This window comes from Sitodiplosis mosellana, unplaced genomic scaffold, assembly GCF_009176505.1.
Source record: "Sitodiplosis mosellana isolate CC-2019 unplaced genomic scaffold, AAFC_SMos_1.0 Smas_scaffold_6226, whole genome shotgun sequence".
In the NCBI taxonomy this organism is placed as follows: domain Eukaryota; kingdom Metazoa; phylum Arthropoda; class Insecta; order Diptera; family Cecidomyiidae; genus Sitodiplosis; species Sitodiplosis mosellana.
The window spans coordinates 11789623-11806775 of record NW_022601467.1 but is presented as its reverse complement, the minus strand read 5'-3'; the positions used below and the strand labels follow the sequence as shown (position 1 = coordinate 11806775).

The 17153-nt window shown below is 34.7% G+C and overlaps 3 protein-coding genes across 32 annotated transcripts in view; 1 reads left to right on the top strand and 2 right to left on the bottom strand.

Annotated features, from left to right (window-relative positions):
* Window positions 1-42: 42 nt before the first annotated feature.
* LOC129577998 (UDP-N-acetylglucosamine transferase subunit ALG13 homolog) lies at window positions 43-1010 on the top strand. The gene has a single exon (XM_055466012.1). It carries the CDS (start codon window positions 178-180, stop codon window positions 706-708), a length of 531 nt encoding a protein of 176 aa, XP_055321987.1. The 5' UTR covers window positions 43-177; the 3' UTR covers window positions 709-1010.
* On the bottom strand, window positions 770-6035 carry LOC129577993 (uncharacterized). Of its 2 annotated transcripts, XM_055465972.1 has the most exons (6): window positions 5616-5980; window positions 5250-5543; window positions 4876-4990; window positions 3214-4636; window positions 2063-3152; window positions 770-1987 (listed from the first exon to the last, which is right to left on the bottom strand). In XM_055465972.1, exons 4-6 carry the CDS (start codon window positions 4624-4626, stop codon window positions 1911-1913), a joined length of 2580 nt encoding a protein of 859 aa, XP_055321947.1. In that variant the 5' UTR covers window positions 4627-4636; window positions 4876-4990; window positions 5250-5543; window positions 5616-5980; the 3' UTR covers window positions 770-1910. The 2 variants fall into 2 exon arrangements, with proteins under 2 accessions (XP_055321947.1, XP_055321948.1); XM_055465973.1 differs by having other exon boundaries at window positions 5250-6035.
* Window positions 770-17153, bottom strand: part of LOC129577994 (V-type proton ATPase 116 kDa subunit a 1) — a 26073-nt gene continuing 9689 nt past the window's right edge. For 8 of the 29 annotated variants that reach the window (XM_055465994.1, XM_055465993.1, XM_055465986.1 and 5 more), the window contains 8 exons: window positions 10307-10401; window positions 8268-8394; window positions 7768-8157; window positions 7391-7681; window positions 6606-7304; window positions 6306-6525; window positions 5998-6169; window positions 770-1393 (listed from right to left, as the gene is read on the bottom strand). In XM_055465994.1, the coding sequence (XP_055321969.1) occupies window positions 1288-1393; window positions 5998-6169; window positions 6306-6525; window positions 6606-7304; window positions 7391-7681; window positions 7768-8157; window positions 8268-8394; window positions 10307-10401 (2100 nt within the window). In that variant the 3' untranslated portion in view covers window positions 770-1287. Of the gene's footprint in view, window positions 1394-5997; window positions 6170-6305; window positions 6526-6605; window positions 7305-7390; window positions 7682-7767; window positions 8158-8267; window positions 8395-9731; window positions 9774-10306; window positions 10402-12374; window positions 12449-13017; window positions 13149-17153 lie in introns of all 29 variants that reach the window. The other 21 variants (XM_055465984.1, XM_055465985.1, XM_055465980.1 and 18 more) reach the window with 4 other exon arrangements.

The following is a 17153-nucleotide window of genomic DNA, read 5'->3' as shown; positions in this document are numbered from 1 at the left end:
TAAGTTGAACCGTGCACATACAACAGCTGAACAATCTAGTACAGCAATCGGTAGCTCGATGTGTGTTACGTCAAAATTGACAAAAGTATACACACAGCACAAATCGGTAAAACATTACGGAGTAACATAAAAAATCGCGGCTGAAATAGGACCAAGAAAAAAAGCCATCGTTTGAAAATGTCGTCATTTCGCAGTGTTTTTGTTACCGTTGGAACGACCCAATTTGAAGATCTTGTTGATGTGATTTTAAGCGATGAAATTTTGACGCTCTTACAGAGTTGTCAGTGTAAATTCTTACGGATACAGCATGGAGCTGGAAAGAAAATCAATGCAATGAAAATGGAACGTGTTGAAAATCGCTTTGGAATAAAATTGGATTGTTATGATTTTAAAGCGAACATTTTGTCGGATATAACATGGAGCGATTTAGTGATAAGCCATGCCGGTGCAGGCAGTTGTATTGAGGTGCTCACACACAGGAAACCACTGATTGTCGTTGTAAATGACAAACTTATGCACAATCATCAGACAGAACTCGCGCAACAGCTCTTTATCGACGGCCATCTATTGTATTGTTCACCGCATACACTGACCGAAACGCTTGCCGATCTCAACAAAAAAGTCACATCGTTAAAGCCATATGAACCCGGCCACAATAATATGATGAAATTTGTTAACCATTTGAATACGATGATGGGTTTCGAATGAAAATATGAAGAGATATACAAACAAACTGCTGGAGACCAAAACATAAAAATAAATAAAAGACTTTCTTTTTTTTTGTGGATCGGTTTTTTTTAGCTCGATCTTTATTATTTAACTGTTGTTGTTTTTGTTGCTGAATTTTTTTTTTCATGGGAATTCAATTCAATTTATTCATTGTTTTCTTGATAATTACATATGGTTCTTTTTTTATATCTCCAATTTAACAATAATTATGTGATTTGATATAAGTAATTATGTACTGAGTAGTTAATTAAATAAATTCAAGAATACATAGACCTATAAAATGATACATTTCCATTTGTCCTACACTTTTATTGAATGAAACAGACGAATTTAACTTGATTTTTCTTCTCTACTGGGCTATAGACAAACAATTGAGAAACAATGCCAACGTTACATTACTAGATGAGCTATTCGGTTGTGGCTTTTTTTTAAACTTCTTCTTTTTCTAGGTAGAGTAAGACAGTTGTACAAGCTTGAGAGGAGATGCAATTTATTTTACGTTTGAAATTTTTGTAATTCATGATTTTAGCAAGTTTTACTTTCTGCTTGAGAATATATTTATTCGCCTTCAACTGCGTTGGCGCTTTGTTCTAGAATGATATCGAATGCGAACGGTTGGAACGCATAACCTTGTCCACCGTAGAATTTGCTCTGGAATTCAACCCTGCCCAAGAAACAATTGTTAACGCAAATACATCCATTACCAAGCGTATGTAAACGGTCGAATTAAGGCCCGCATTTGTGTGTAGTTTCAGTCATTTTTAACGTCACGATGGAAGTAGGAAAAAACGGTAAAAACAAATCAATTAGAAGGATATAAAAACGATTATGAATCAATTGATAACAAAATAACAAATCACGTGTGAAACAAGGTCATAAATGGACCCACCTCGAGTATCATCCAACTGTACGCTTCACTTGAACTAGGTCCATTTATGACTTTGGTAAATATTGGTGTGGATATTGAAATTGACCAACTGACTGAGAAAATCTTACATACAACAACTTACCTACGGGTTTAACCCGTATTACATCGTGTATTTGCACACACATTTTAATATGTACAAAGCCACAAAAATCAAGCTTTGATAATAACTAATCGTTAATGTTTTATTTTATTCTCTTAATCTACGCTCTACTTTTCATCGACAGCATTTGATTGGCCATCTCGATTGGCCATCTCAACATTTTGGCCATATCCTTTCTGGTGGTAACACAAATGATTCGTGCACATTCAAGTCGAAAACCATACAACGGCCTAGAATGAACGAATTGAACTCGAAATTGAAATACAATAAAACATGAATGTGATTGTATTGTGTAGATCACATACCTCTGTACAAGATGCACTTCGCCGCACAGATGTCACGATGCCAAGTAGCAGTAAAAGCGTTCTGATCATTCATTGGGCTTGAGTGCCAGTTTTTCTGGAAGGCTATTTTCTTTGACCCCAATAACCCAATTCCTTTATCAGTTGCATTGTAATGTATTCGCTGCCATAATTGTGGTTTGGCCTTACGATTTTTCACACGAATCTTGCAAATACTTGTGTCACCAATTTTCACAAAACCTGGCAAATCGGATTCCGCTTCCGGCTGTTTGGTTACTTTACGGCTGCGATGGCCTGCAACTCGACGTCGTTGATGTAGTTCACGCCGTCGTATGCGTCGATTGTACCGTCTCACTGCCTCTTCGGTATCCAATTGCTCTGGATTGTGGCTTTCACGCTCACTTCGGCGGTTTTCCCGGTGCTTCTCAGCTCTTTCGGCTCTAGTTACATTTGCTGTTGGCTTTTGGCTGGCATTTCGTTTTCGATCACGTTGCTTGCGCCGTCTGCTTCGATCAGTCACGATAACCGGTGGGAGTCCCACATCCTTGTGTGGGCGACAATCTTTGCACACTTTGAATCGGTCACTTTTTGTGCTTCTCGGAAATCGCCGCAAGCAATTGGCACAGGTTTGTAATGTATACGGCTCTGGTGTAAGCACAACATCCGTTTTGCCGTTCTTTTTTAGGCTAACTATGAATTTTCGCTGATCCGGTGATCGTTTTGTTCTTTTCACACCGATTTTCGAATTTGATGGGAACGCCGCATCACCAAGGAATACAACTCCTGTCTCATTGTTTGTTATGTGTTTAGCCATCAAATCCATTTCGCGATTAGACTCGATGTACTTGTGCAACGATAGCTGTGCGTATTTTCTTATGGCGTATGTAGCCAATGAATCTGTCAGCATTTTGATTTTATGCTTAATGAATGATTTCCATTGTGATCCTCGCGGCGATACGGATGTGATCGGATAGCTTTTCAAGTCGCGCTGTTCTTTGTGCACGTACTTTCTGGTCATTTTCGTGGCCTGTTTGTCGCGCATTCCTTGTCGCGCACCCCAGTGATATTGAATACTCGATAATTTGATGTTGGTCTGTGAAATGAACAACAACAATGCAAATCTATGTTAATTTTCATATGATATTTCAACTTACTTCAATTCCAGTAGCGAGAGTCCAACGCACGCAGGCCATTTTTGTTTTCTGGCCGGGATCAATTCCTGACTCATACTTGTAACCGCCTTTGCTGACTGGCTTTTCGTACTTTGCTTTGATTTCAGACAGAGTCATGCCGGCTCCTTTGCGTTTGGGTCTGCTAAACAACACCGACACGGCACTACTGTTGGTTTGAATTTTGTGGTAAAACTCTTTCGAACCGGTTCTGAGCTGTCTGATTTTGTCCATATCGAACACAATTCCCCATGCCTCGTCTTTGTTCTCGCCTTGCTTGTAGTATGTACGATAATCAGCACGGATATCCCATCCCCGTTCATTTCTCAACTGGCCAATGAAATCAATCAAATCTTTATGGTCGAATGGTATGTGCTTCAGTTTTGTATCACAGAGTGGAATAGCGGCGAAATTCTTCACTTTTGGTATCTTCGGTACCGACGGCTCTCGATTGTTCACTGGATCACGATCGTATGCTTTCCACTGTTGACGAAGGTGAGCCGTATCGATCAAAAATTTCTCGATAGTGCGTTGAATGCCTATCCACATCCACAAAGACTCGAACCAGTCCTTTTGAATGTATTCGTACATTGTGAAGCATTTTACGAATGATGGGCCACAAAGCTGAGACACTTCCTCAAACAGTATTTCCATCTTCGACTTTCGACTTTCATCATCATCATAAGTCCAATCTTCATTGTACATCAAATTTTTCATCGTATTTCGAATGTCAATGTCATCGAAAGGCAAGTATGATGCATCATAAATAACGCCAAGTGGGCTTCCTTTGTGATTGAATTCATGGCACTTTACACGTAGAAAGTGGGTCAATCTCACCCAACAGTGCGTCTCCAAATTTGTCTTCACATTGGCCACATACTGGTCCTTGAGAGCATAAACTTGGCGAGTCATTTGATGGCGGCGTGGCCATTCAAAGTTGGGGCTACCTTGGGTCACCATCGCGAGAAATGCGTCTGGCATTTGGGCTGTGAGTGGATCGTTGATGTTGTTCGATGTGACACAGTTGAAACAGTCTGTAATCAAATTTGCTCCGTTTTGATTCACGAAGAAGTCCAAATTGCCATCATCAAATGCTTCGTTAATTGTGTAGAGCATTAACATCGATGCAAGATGCATGACTTTCGTAGCATTCAAACACTTCTCGAAGAACTTATGGATCAGAAATCCTCTTTCTGTTTCTGTTAACTTCGGATTAATTATCGAATTAAATGCCAATTTGATCGCGCCGATTTCGATTGTGCCATTTTCTGTCGACTGTTTTTCTGGATCTTCTTTCCGATTGACACGTTTTTTCTTCACAATTGAGTGCTTTTTCATCTGGACTTTGTTCTCCCTTGGCTTACCAAACGTCTTATTGTGCCGCTTACGCCTCGCCATCGCGATGGATCTAAACGAGAGAAAATAAATTGTAGAACGAATGAAATGTTTGTTGCAAGCGATTGTGAAATTGGCTAACGCTACGGAAATCGAAAACAATGCACTGATTGATCGCTTTAAACGAATACGATAACAATGTGATGATATTCATCAGTCCGTCGCCATAAATCATGTCGAAACATGTACACCACACGCAAAAACATGATTTTACGCTAATTTGTTGCAATTTTCTACGTTCACTAAACTCACCTCGGTCACAATAAGTCCACTTCGTATGAATCCTAACGATTTGAATGGATCAGGCTTCGTTTGCTCTCTGTCTCCCTGTCTCAATGCAGATCTCGCCTCAAAATTGTGAAATAATCTTTGGAAAAAAAAACCACAATCCATTAATTGTAATTGGTAACAAAAAAAATGGGAAAACTTGTTGTGATCGAATTAATTTATATTGATTTATTCGCGTCAATCAATGCAATAGGTCTAGAATATTGCGATTTTTCCCGCTTTGAACATGTCATTAGATGAAAATGTGAACCAGTATGACGAAACAACAATTTCACAACAATTTCCAAAATAATCCACAATTTAATTTGTGCAAAAACTCTATTCTTAGCCGTACATACCTGTAAAAGGGTTTTGGTCTCGCAATTAAAGCAACTATTCTAATTGCCTTTTTTCGTTGAATGTTCACTCAAAAAAATGTGCGCCAATTTCTTGTCAATGTTCCTACACCAATGAGCCGCTGTGCTGAGTGACATTTGCAAAACGAATCGTTCGGCGACAATGTTTCATCCTTTGAACACCACATTTGGATGGCGTGACGGTTGCTGCGTCAAAACTGCTGTTTTACGAATTGGAGACAGAAAGGGAAATCCCCAAAGAGAAGCAAAATGTGTTTGCTTCGACAGTTTTTTATGCTGAAAATGATTATTATATTGTGCATATTTCTAGAGCTAATGAATAGTTTGAAGATTTCAAGTGACATTTACAATTGAAAATGTTGCACAACGGTTCTGATTTCTCAATTGATTCAAAGATGAAAACGATGAAATCTGTTGTACATATATAATTCTCAGTCAGTCAGTCAGTTTTCACACACATTATTACCGTCACAAATGGATGTGATTCGAGTGTAGCGTACAGTTGGATGATACCCGAATTTCATCCGATTCGGACGGGATTGTATGTGAATTAATGGTCAAATGCACCACTGAAGTGGGCAAAAGCATTACTTAATTTAACGGTAGAAAGCATTACATAAATGTTACTTGGGTGTATCACATGAAAGAGATGAAACAATATTTCTTTAGCATTTTTATTCGGAATGGAAAAAAAAAATATAATGGGATGAAATGAGAAGGTCACACATACCAATGCAAACGGAGCGTGTGCAAGAAGGCTGAAAGACCTTCCATCAACACCAAAATGCCGATGGTAAGTACACCCCAGAATCCGAAAATGATCCAGAGAATCACACCACCATACCAGCTATCTATTACCAAACCTTGACGCAGAACCATGTCCCACAGCACTTCGGCCAATTCTGTTGAAGCAACGAAAACCAATTTAATCATTTTCTCAAAATCAATTGTTATTCGGTGTGAGCGATAATGGCGATTGAATATAGCAACGGTAATTGCGTAGAGAAAGAAAAAGAATAGAGCTGAAAATCAACTTACGTGCGTGAGCCAATGACAATGCCCACAAACGCAAATAGGAAGCGGTGTGAGATACCGAGCCCAACACGTATTCAACGGTGTGAATTCCTGAGTGAATGAAAATTTCAGTGATGTCTTCTTCGTCATGGCCGTGTCCCTGTGGCTGTTGAACAGCACCATCGGCGTTCAAACCGCCTTCAGCATCTCCATTGCCAACTGGTTGACGATCGATTGGATGATGCTGTAATCGAACGAATCGATCAATTTCATGTTCTGCTTCATTGAACAAGTAATATTTGATTTCGAAAATTGGATATTTACCGCAGCCTCTTTTCGGCTTCTCATGATGTGAATGGGCTTTGATAGCAACATCCATGGTATGCACGCAAGTGCAACCAAGACAAGCAATTGCTGCAGACCACGTTGGCCCCAGAACATATATGGACTGCAATCTTCTTCTTTTTCCGGATATGGTGGATTTTTGAATAGAACCATATTAATAAAGGTAATGAGAATCGATGGGGCACAATCACTGCTCCATGGATGTGCATTAGCCGCTGCAAATTTGAACCATTTGATGAACATCAAAAATGCCAAATAGAAAAACAACGTAACCAAAAAGATGATTTGTGGCGCAAATGCGGTGATGACCGACAAATGATCGTTGAAGTAACGATAGTTACGTAGACTCATGATCACACCAAACATCATGTGTAGCACACCGAAAATGATGGATATCTTCATTTTGTAACCATTGTGGAAAATGATTTTATTGCTGCGTGCCACTTGCCAAATCGGATCCATTCCGAACGGATACGACGAATTCGTGAAACTCGTCTTTGGATCCAATTGTAGACCTTCGTTTGACATTATCGTGGACGTATTGTAGTTTACTTCCCAATTCGAACCGAATATATTCAGCGATTTTGAGAAGATGTCATTGTAAATCAGACCCGTGTACATCGAAAACACACCCATCAAAAAGATAATGTATCGACCGCCAAAGAAAATGTTCCAGATCTAAATGAAACAAGTTGTTGGTTAGTTTTCGTAGCGTCCGTTTTCTTTGTTTCTATTTTCAAATGCCACTGTTTCATGACACTCACCTCGTTATCACTCTTTTGTGCGGCCAAAGGTTTTTCCTTCAAAATCATCCACAGTCCGAATAGAGCCATTATAGTTCCATGTCCCAAATCACCAAACATCACGGCAAACAAGAAGGGGAAAGTGATAATGGTATACGGTGCCGGATTCATTTCACGGTAACTAGCCACACCATAGGAATCGATCAGAACTTGAAATGCTTTTGTGAATTTGTTCGTGCGGTTATAAGTCGGTGGATTTTCGAATGTTTGCATTCGATTTAAGATCGGTGGTACTGATGAACCGGACCGCTCCTACAAATATTGGCATACACACAAAAGGAAACACAAATTTCAAAAAAATTGCAGAAGAAAAATGAATAAAGTTAGAGATCGCTTACCGTTCCACGACGCAATGCCAATTGAATGGTTTCCGTATCGAGTAATGGAACCCAGCATTCGGCAATCAAACACTTTTGTGTGACATCCAAATTGAAGAGGTTCAATGTATGGTAGATGGCCTTTATTTTGCGAACTTTAACAAACCAATCTTTTAGCTTTTTGGCGGCCGCAACCAAAACACGACGACGATGGTCTTGCGTTTGGCCCAAAACCGTGTTCAAATCTTCGATACGTGTCATAACACCCATGGCCATTTCACGGCGATCGGCCGGCGCTTCTGGACATGGATACAATGTTGCGCGGAAACCTTCGCAAATTTTCTTCACGCGAGTTTTCAATTGATCTCCTTGGAAAAAGATGATGAACACCGATTTGTAGACATTGTCACCCTGAATTTCGAGAAAAAAAATGGCAAAAAAGAGACGCCAGCGTTCAAGTTATTTCACATGTAGACAAAAAAAAATTGAATCTTCGTCATGCGCATGGGTTTGGTACGTACATTTGATGGATCTTCCAATGGTTGTTCAATCATAGCCTGACGCAAAAACACGTTACCACGGCAGGCACGCCACAACATCCGTTCAAAGGCTGGCAAACGTTCACGTAAAATAACTCCAGCAACGAAGCTATATGTTTAATTTATTGCGGGTAGAATATTGAAAAGGGAATGATTAAAAAATACGTTCCGTAAACGGGAAACGAAGTTAAGGCAAAAAAAAACGAAATCGATATGGTTATTGTTTTATCAAGCAATAAAAATAAATCGATAATTCAATTACATAAAACAAAGTTAAGTCAAAAATTAATTGTTCGATTTGATATGATTTTCTTTTCTTTGGTTGATTGCTTTTTTTTGATGTTCTATTTAAGAAGAGCTTCAAAGGTGAATGAATTAAATAAAGTGCAAGCTTATAATTTGAGGCTCTGATTTCAAGTGCTTAAATTGGCTATTACAAATAGTAGACAGTGTGAACCATATTATTGTGGCTGATGAACGATCGCTTTTACGTAAAATATATTCTAAACAATAAAATATGTCTATAAATCTATATTTAGAATCGTCCTTAAAAATGCACATTTTTAACCCGTTCGTTTGTATTTTTTGCTGTTGTTCTTGTTGTTGTGGTAGTTTCATCTCAATTTTTGTTTGTTTCATTTCGTTTTTTATTTCATTGTTTTTTTTTTGTTGTTGTTTTCGTATCTAGTATGTCTTACGCTTAAGTAATGTTTTTTTTTGTTTTTTTTTTGTTAGAATAAAGAAAATTCCAAGATAATAAATATCACATTCCAATAGAATATAATGCAAGACAAACGAAAAACTCACAAAATTAACGGGATATTATTTTTTTTTTTGTTTTAGTTTTGATAAGCAATTAATATTAAATTCAAGCCATTCAGTAGCAATATACGATTTCAAGTTCATGTTGCACACAAGAAAAATGATACGGAAAATGAACAGATGTTCAGCATACATATGTTTGAAAGAAAATGTCTCAAAAAAAAATTGACAAACACATTACATGAGAAAGAAAAAAAATAACACAACAATATGGATATGGCAACAATACAATTAATGTGATCAAAGAAGAAAAGCTTAAGAGGTCGCAACACCGTTAAATGGTGCAGAGAGCAGAAAAAAACAACAAAATGTGTACATTCGTAATAGTAATGAAAAATACATGTTTGATCAGAAGCAAGCATTTCCATAGATGTTGGTTTCATGATGATTATTTTTTTTTTAGTTTTGCAATTGAAAAAATTTGCAATAACATCTGTTCATTGAAGCGAACATAGTTTTGTTTTGGTAAACTAGCATACACTCAATGGAATCACTAATAACAAATTATTAATGTTTCACTAATCAATATATGTATAATATATCGAAATAGAAAATGAACAAAACAAATAGGATGCGGATTCACGAAACAACGGTAACAAAAATTGTACAATATTCGTTACTGACCATGGCAGATACTCTTCAGCATCCTGTGGCTTATCCAGGAAACTGTGTTGAACGAAAACGTTTTAGTTGTTGGTTTTTGTTGTTGTGTGAGGGAGTTTGGTTTGATTTATATTAATTAATGTTTTAGTTTTTTTTTTAAATGGTCCGAATTGTTGGTTGATGGGTGGAAGATTGTTTTCTTTTCCATTACGTATGTAAACGAAAGAATGACGATGTTATTGTTCATGGTAGTAATGTAATTGTGTATTGGTTAGAATATCGTCAAATTTCGCATCATTGCAATGATCCGTATTTAGAAAAAAAAAACAAAAATATTTCTATTTGGAATATATGAACTTGATTCGAAAAATTTGGGAATTATTTGCAAAATCGGTGGTGGTTTTTCTTTTGTTCGTAAAATATTTGTGTGGAGCATAGAAGGCCACGGCTCCGGAAAAGTTGGTGTGATTTTGTGGTATTTGATTTTTTTTTCTCTTGTTTTGAACATAAAAAATTCTCGCTTAAAAATTAGGGATAAAAATTTGGTCGGATTTTTGGCGTGTTGATTATTTTGTGTGTGCAGCATGAATACCTACCCAAGCTGAACGGGTCCCATTGAATGTGCAGCTCTGGATTCGTCGGTAATTAATGCTCTCGTCATTGATTCAGTGGCACCAAAACCACCTTCTTGCTATAAGTTGGTAATACGTTAAAAATATATAAAGAAAAAAACGTAAAAACAAAACGGTCGGATTCGCCCAATTTAGCAAAATTTAGCAAAATTGTTCTCTGTTTTTTTTTCTCTCTTTGGTTTGTTTGGTTTTAGATCGAATAGAAAAATTTATAACAAGTTATTTTGCGCTATTTTCAGTATTATTCAGTCGGAATACGGCATAATTCAAATATTTTTAATTTCAAGCAAACACACACTCTTCAAAAATTTCTGTTTTAATTAAAAGCGATAGATCAAAATGTTTAACTGGAAAAAAGAGTACACAAATGTTTACTTCGTGTGGAATTTTCACAAATGGTTTCTAATTTAAGTTTGGAGATGAAAACAGAAAAAAAAAATCTTTAACTGGCCCTTGAGTTATAGAAAAATATCGAGCAATTTTAGATAATAACATGGAAGAATTGTCCTAAAATACAAGCCCGGAAATAGAGATTTAATCCATTGAAATGATGGAATTTCGCTTCATATAGCATGACATTATGAATAAATGAGAAAAAGAAAATGAAATAAAAAATCAAAATTAAGATACGCCAACTAAAAATTAATATATACATTAAAATGGAACATTTAGATTTGAATTTAAAAAAAAAATAGAATAAAAATATATTACGTATTTACATCGATTCGGGGAGGAAAAGGAAACAAGTACAAGTTCGGTTAGATTTGATAAAATATGTGCGACTTGAACTGTGTTCTATGAATTTGTAACGTATCGCTTCACCATTACATTGTTGTACATACATATAATAGCTAAAATGGTTCCATAATTTCCAAAAATTGAAAGAAAAAAAAATCCCAACAAAATTATTACCATTACCAAAGGCCGTAAACCATTTTAGTAATTGATTCAATACAGACAAAAAAATAATTTTTTTTAAAAATAAAACTACGTTTATACCGACAAACACATCAGTTTTGCTGATTGTTTTCCATAAATTGCATGAAATACACAATTGCGACACAGATAAATAATTAATTAAAAAAAATAGATTTATACGTGCAAATGTTAATTTGGTATTAATGCTTTCATCCATCCATTGTATATTTTATTTTTGTGGGTGACACGAGCTCAGGCCTTTTTCCACACAAAAATTTTAGCTTCTGTGATTCGAAACAAAAGAAATGCTTCTTCTTTTATTTTCATTTGAAATAACCAACTTTTCTTGACAAATCAAAATGAAATCATTATAAATGTAAACCCGTTTCGAAATTTCCTTGTGTTTGTTGGAGACTATATGGTTGTCAAATAGATGAGAATAAAGTTTTCACAACCATACGTTTAGAGTATATGAATTTTGTTTGTTTTGCAAATCTGTGTTCGGTGTGTTACAGTTTGTATGTTCTTTTTTTTCGGTTTTGTTTTCATTCTTACACCACATGAACAAGAGTAACTTATAATAAATAAATATATGTAATATTTGATTTTTCATGTAGTTTCAAGTGGGTGCATAAAATATGTGCATTTTTAAATTCAATTCCGTAACGAATACCAAATTCGTTAAATTCATTGCTTTTATCTCTTTTTCTTATTTTTTTTTTGTTTGCTTTCAGCTTAAAAATAGCCTAAATATTTAAGGGAAAAAAATATCACGACGAACATATACGGTTCACACTAGCCTTCAGTTAGTTTAACATTGTCTTTTGTGCGTGTTTATCTTATCCACTACGGAAACATCATTAAATTTTGAGTTAATAATTTTGTCTTTTTGTTTTAATCTATACTATGTCTTCTTTTTTTAAAATTTAAATCGCATTTATAGAGAATTATGTCAATCTTTTAAAATTAAAATCGATCGAAATAGACGGAATGCCCAATTTGAGGGCATTACTTTGTTATGGGCACGCAAAATGGGATTAGTTTGCAAACAACAACGAGAACAATGAAGACAAAATGCAATACAATATTCCATTCCACAAACAATCTCGCTTGCCTTAGACGATTTCGAATTTGCCCGGTGGATACGACGGTTGGATTGTCTGTGTCATCGGTGGTCAGAGCTGATCTCTGCAATTTCAGATTGATCGATTTGTCTCAGTTTGTAGAAAATGTTGTAAGAAAGAAATGTTTTTTTAAGAAGAAAATAAAATGCTTGATCCGCAATGGATCAAACTGTTAATGTTCAGCATTGTTGCATGTTAGGAAAATGTCAAAGGGGGAAAAACAGATGCAAACTAGAAACTATTTCAATCGTTAGAAAAAATCATTTGCAGTGAGACTCCATACAATTGGGCCTGTGTGAATGGAATGGTACAATGCTGAAAATAACACTGAATTAAGCACACAACATTGATTTAGAGGGGCATAAAACGAGGTGTGCTCTACCAAAATTTCTTAACTCATTTTGACTGAGCGGTTTCCCTGCTTCGACCTTCATCTTAGAAATTCACTTTGAATTTTGATTTCGCTTGAAATCATTTCGTTAACTTTGAATTCGTATAAAATGCTTCAATTTCTCTTCTTGTTCATTTTTGTTTGGTTTCTTTCTTGTCGTCATAACTATAACTTTGCTTCGAATTGTTTCAATGAAATTGTAATTGTATTAAATATTTAACAGTTTGTGCATGAATATTTACCCAAGTTTAAGGTTTTGAGCTTGTGCGCCTTGTCGAATATCCTCACCGAGCAGTTGGACCTGTTCCTCTTCTTTGTGCGCATCCGCCATCTGATTATAGCGGACTCGTGTTATTGATTTTGTTGGTGCTGCCTGGCAACACAACCGAAAACAATGGATTTTTTGTGGTTCTTTTTTTTTATTTGTTCGACCCCCTAACACCTGACTCTAGCTAGTTTTTTTTTATACTTATAGATTTTGATTTGGAAATTTCAATTTCTTTTCCTTTTTGTTCGTTTGATTGTTCGTGAAACATACTCAAACCCGGTTACGATCACTGAAGATTTGCCGAGTGTCATCGTTTGTAAAATTTGACTTCGATTACTTGCTTCTTTCTATTCTTCAAAGATTTAGACAATTTTGACAGAAGACAAAAGGGAAAATCAACACGAAAACGAAACTAAAAACAGCCTAACGATCGATAGAAGCTTTAGAAATACGAAAATCACAAATAAAAAGGAAAAAAAACACAAAAAATTGTCATAGGACAACCGAAAAATCTCTTACTGAATTTTATACGTATTTTTATTTTTGGATTGATTTCTGAAGAGAATCATCGAATTTTGGGCATAGAAAAAACGGTAAGCACGAAAAATTGCATGGAATATTATTAAAACTCAAGGATGCAAGCATTAAAACTAATTGCAACTTCACCTACTACTACGAACTCGTCACAAATTAATTTGGAAACAATAAAAAAACAGAGAAAAAAAAAGAGTCTGTGGAAAATTAAAACACATAGGGAAATCTACAGTGTCGAAAAAAAAACATGCTGTCAATTACTAGGGGAACAATAAACACTCTGCTCAGTGATATGATGTTTAGTTGAGAAAAAAAAATCGATAGGCTAAGATGAGAAAAAGGGGTCTGCTTGATTCTCATCTTTGATTAATTCAAACTTACATCTAATTGTTGCTAAATTACTTAAAAATTGATCAATAAAATCATTGGCGTGAATGAAAACTGAAACTATTCGTTGTGCTTGCACTTTTGTTCTTTGATTAGGTTCGGTTTTCATTCGCACGTTATCGATAAAATATTAAAAGGGGAAAAGTTAATGCTGTGATTAACAATATTTAGGTGTCAAAGCATTCAAACTACCGAATGAATTGGAAGCATCTTCTGTTCTGTGTGGCTTACATAAATATTAAGCGAATGGCTGAGAGGTATTCAAAAATGGTACTATATTTGCATTTTTTTTTAGGCTGAGCCATGGATTTGAATCTAAAATTTGCAATGGAAATTTCACATGTAATTTGCTTCATGTGTTGACACACGTGAAAAGAAAAACCACACACACATTGTGAAAGCATATATAGGTGCAGACACTCGAAAACAAATTGAATTTGTTCCATAATTAGGTAAAAAGTGATTAGGTCGCTCATAAAATGAGCCGGGAATTTACAATAGAATCGGATGGGGATCCATAGGAGAGAAAAAACAAGGTTTTTAAATAAAATTATCACACAGGAAATTAATTTGTTCTCAATGACTTTTCGTTGGTTTCTTTGTCGTTTTTTGTTTAAACTTTTGTTTTTGTTTTTTTTTTTTGGTTAGGTGAACAAAATTATTTACACGCATACACACGAAGGAAAAAAAGGTAATAACTGTAAAACTTATTAAGCCAAACCATTAAATAGCTCAATGAATTACTCAATTTTATTTTATCTCGTAGTTGCAATCATATAATACAGCCAATATCAAATACAAACTCATTCTAATTAACTATTTCATTGTTATGAGTAATTGCATGAATTGGTTTAACAGTTTGGCTGAATCGAAAGGGAAAAAAACAACAAAAATAATTGACTTAAGACATTATTTGGGACAAAATACTCAAATATTATGAAATAATGCTTCAACTGCACGTATCAATAGCAATCTAATCAAAAACCATTTGTCTTAACAGGAAATCACTCCTTTGGTACGTTTTTTTTTTTGATTGGTTGGTTGTTTTAACTACAAAAGCAAACTATGTGTGTTGTATATAAAAAACATGATAAAAATGCACATCAATTTATAGCACCTTAAAATTGACTAGTGAATTTGATTTGATTTCGTCGAATATTTCTCATTCGATTTTCGTTTACGTTTCGAATAAATGTTTGGGTAAATAACTTAAATTTGAATGTCTTTTCGTTTCAGTTGTGTCGAAGGATCGAAAATTCATCTCTTTTTTTTTGTTTAGTTTGTTAATAACAAAGAATCGCAAAGCATAGACGTATTACTTTAAAATAGGTATGAATGTATTCCAATGTTAGTTGAAGACATTCCTCTATCATTTCATCTTCAATTTAGTTTCAAAAATCAAAATTATGTGACACAATCACATAACATTACGAATTTATCTGCATTCAATTCATTTTGCAGTTCTCAAATTCAAAATAAATAAAAAAAAAGAAGAAAAAAAACGAAATACGGAAAAGAAACTACTTCAAAATTTGAAAATGAAACGCAAGGAAAATAAAATGAAAAATAATTTAATTGAAATATGATGTGTTAACCGAAACCCCGATGAATGATCGAATGAACGAGTGAAATATAAAAAGAATATTACATAATTGATGTGTTAATGAATGAATGATTGAATGACATTGCTCACATCGTTCGATAAATGTGTTTATTTGTTTTTGATGTGATTTAATTATTGTGATGACGAATGATGAGATTGGAAGCTGGGACTATGTTAAACGCACACGGAAGGTTGTGTTTCGTTTAAAATTCTCTTCAATATGAAATGGGTTCGTTACTGTTTTCATATTGTTGTTGGTTTTTAACATGGAGACAATTTAATTTTTATTGAGATTAAAGACACACAAATTGGGAGGGAAATTACAAGAAACGAAAAGATTATCACACATTCTAGATAAGAGACACAAGGCATTGTTTTTTGTATACAAATCTACAAGTTTCGTGGTATAAACATACAGCACACGCACACACACAATGCTATTGTCTACTATTACACTTAGAGGAAAGAAACGGAAACAAAGAATAGATTTTTTTTACATTAAGAATGGACGAACTAAATTAAGAGAGTTTCGTACAAAAATTGACAATTCAACAAACAAACACAAATTAAAGAAAGAAAATGGAAGAAAAATAGAACGTAATAGTGGGATAATCGAGAAAAAAAAAACTAAAAAAAATATATCAAACATTACTAAAGAGAATGAATAGTTTGATGATCGAATCGTTAGTAATCGAATAAGTGTAAAGTGAGTATTTTCAGGCTATCTTATATATTTTCGGTCGTTTTTTTTATTTGGTTGGCCATTTCAGATTTATTTTCAGTTGTGTTGTCCAAGACGATATCTTATAGAATAATCTTTTTTTGTGTGTGTAAAAAATTTATTTAATCAATTAAAAAAAATAAATTTCAAATAAATAAAAATAAATCATCATACACAAATGAGATAGCATTTTAAACGATTGTCTCCATTCAAAAACTTATGGAGGGAGGGAAGTGTGATACAAAAAAAAACTCTCTTTTTTTTCGATTCTTTTCAGTGCAATGCACATCACGTCGTTTGAAGTGTTATCTCATACTTTCATTTTCGCATCCAGTTCCACGTTTCAACTCAACACATTTTTCATGCATATTATTTATTTTATCGTGTTCTCTGACATTGAGTGAATTGTTTTTGTTTTATATAGTGCTTGCTTGTAAATTAATTTGACGAATGAAAGAAAGACAGAAAGAAGACGAAATGAAATGGGGGAAACAAATCACAAAAAATATAATATATATATGACTTTGACATTTTCTGCACGTATGACATATATGTTGTAAAATGGGCATAATGACTGAAATTGGATTTGCGTCAATCCAAAATGAAAATTGGTTGGTAGCCATTGTTTTTTTTTCGTTTTGTTTAACTTTAAAAAAAAAGAAGGTGTATTCCGAAAGCTGGCTAATATGAATTGAGTAAAGTAAATGGACTTGAAACAACATCACGTACACTTGCAAATCCACATATCAACTGATTAAAATCGACTAGACAAAAATATACTAACAAATATCAACAAAATGGAAAATTAATTTAAAAATAAAAATAGAATAAGAACAAGAACACACAAAAAAAAAAATTATGTGTA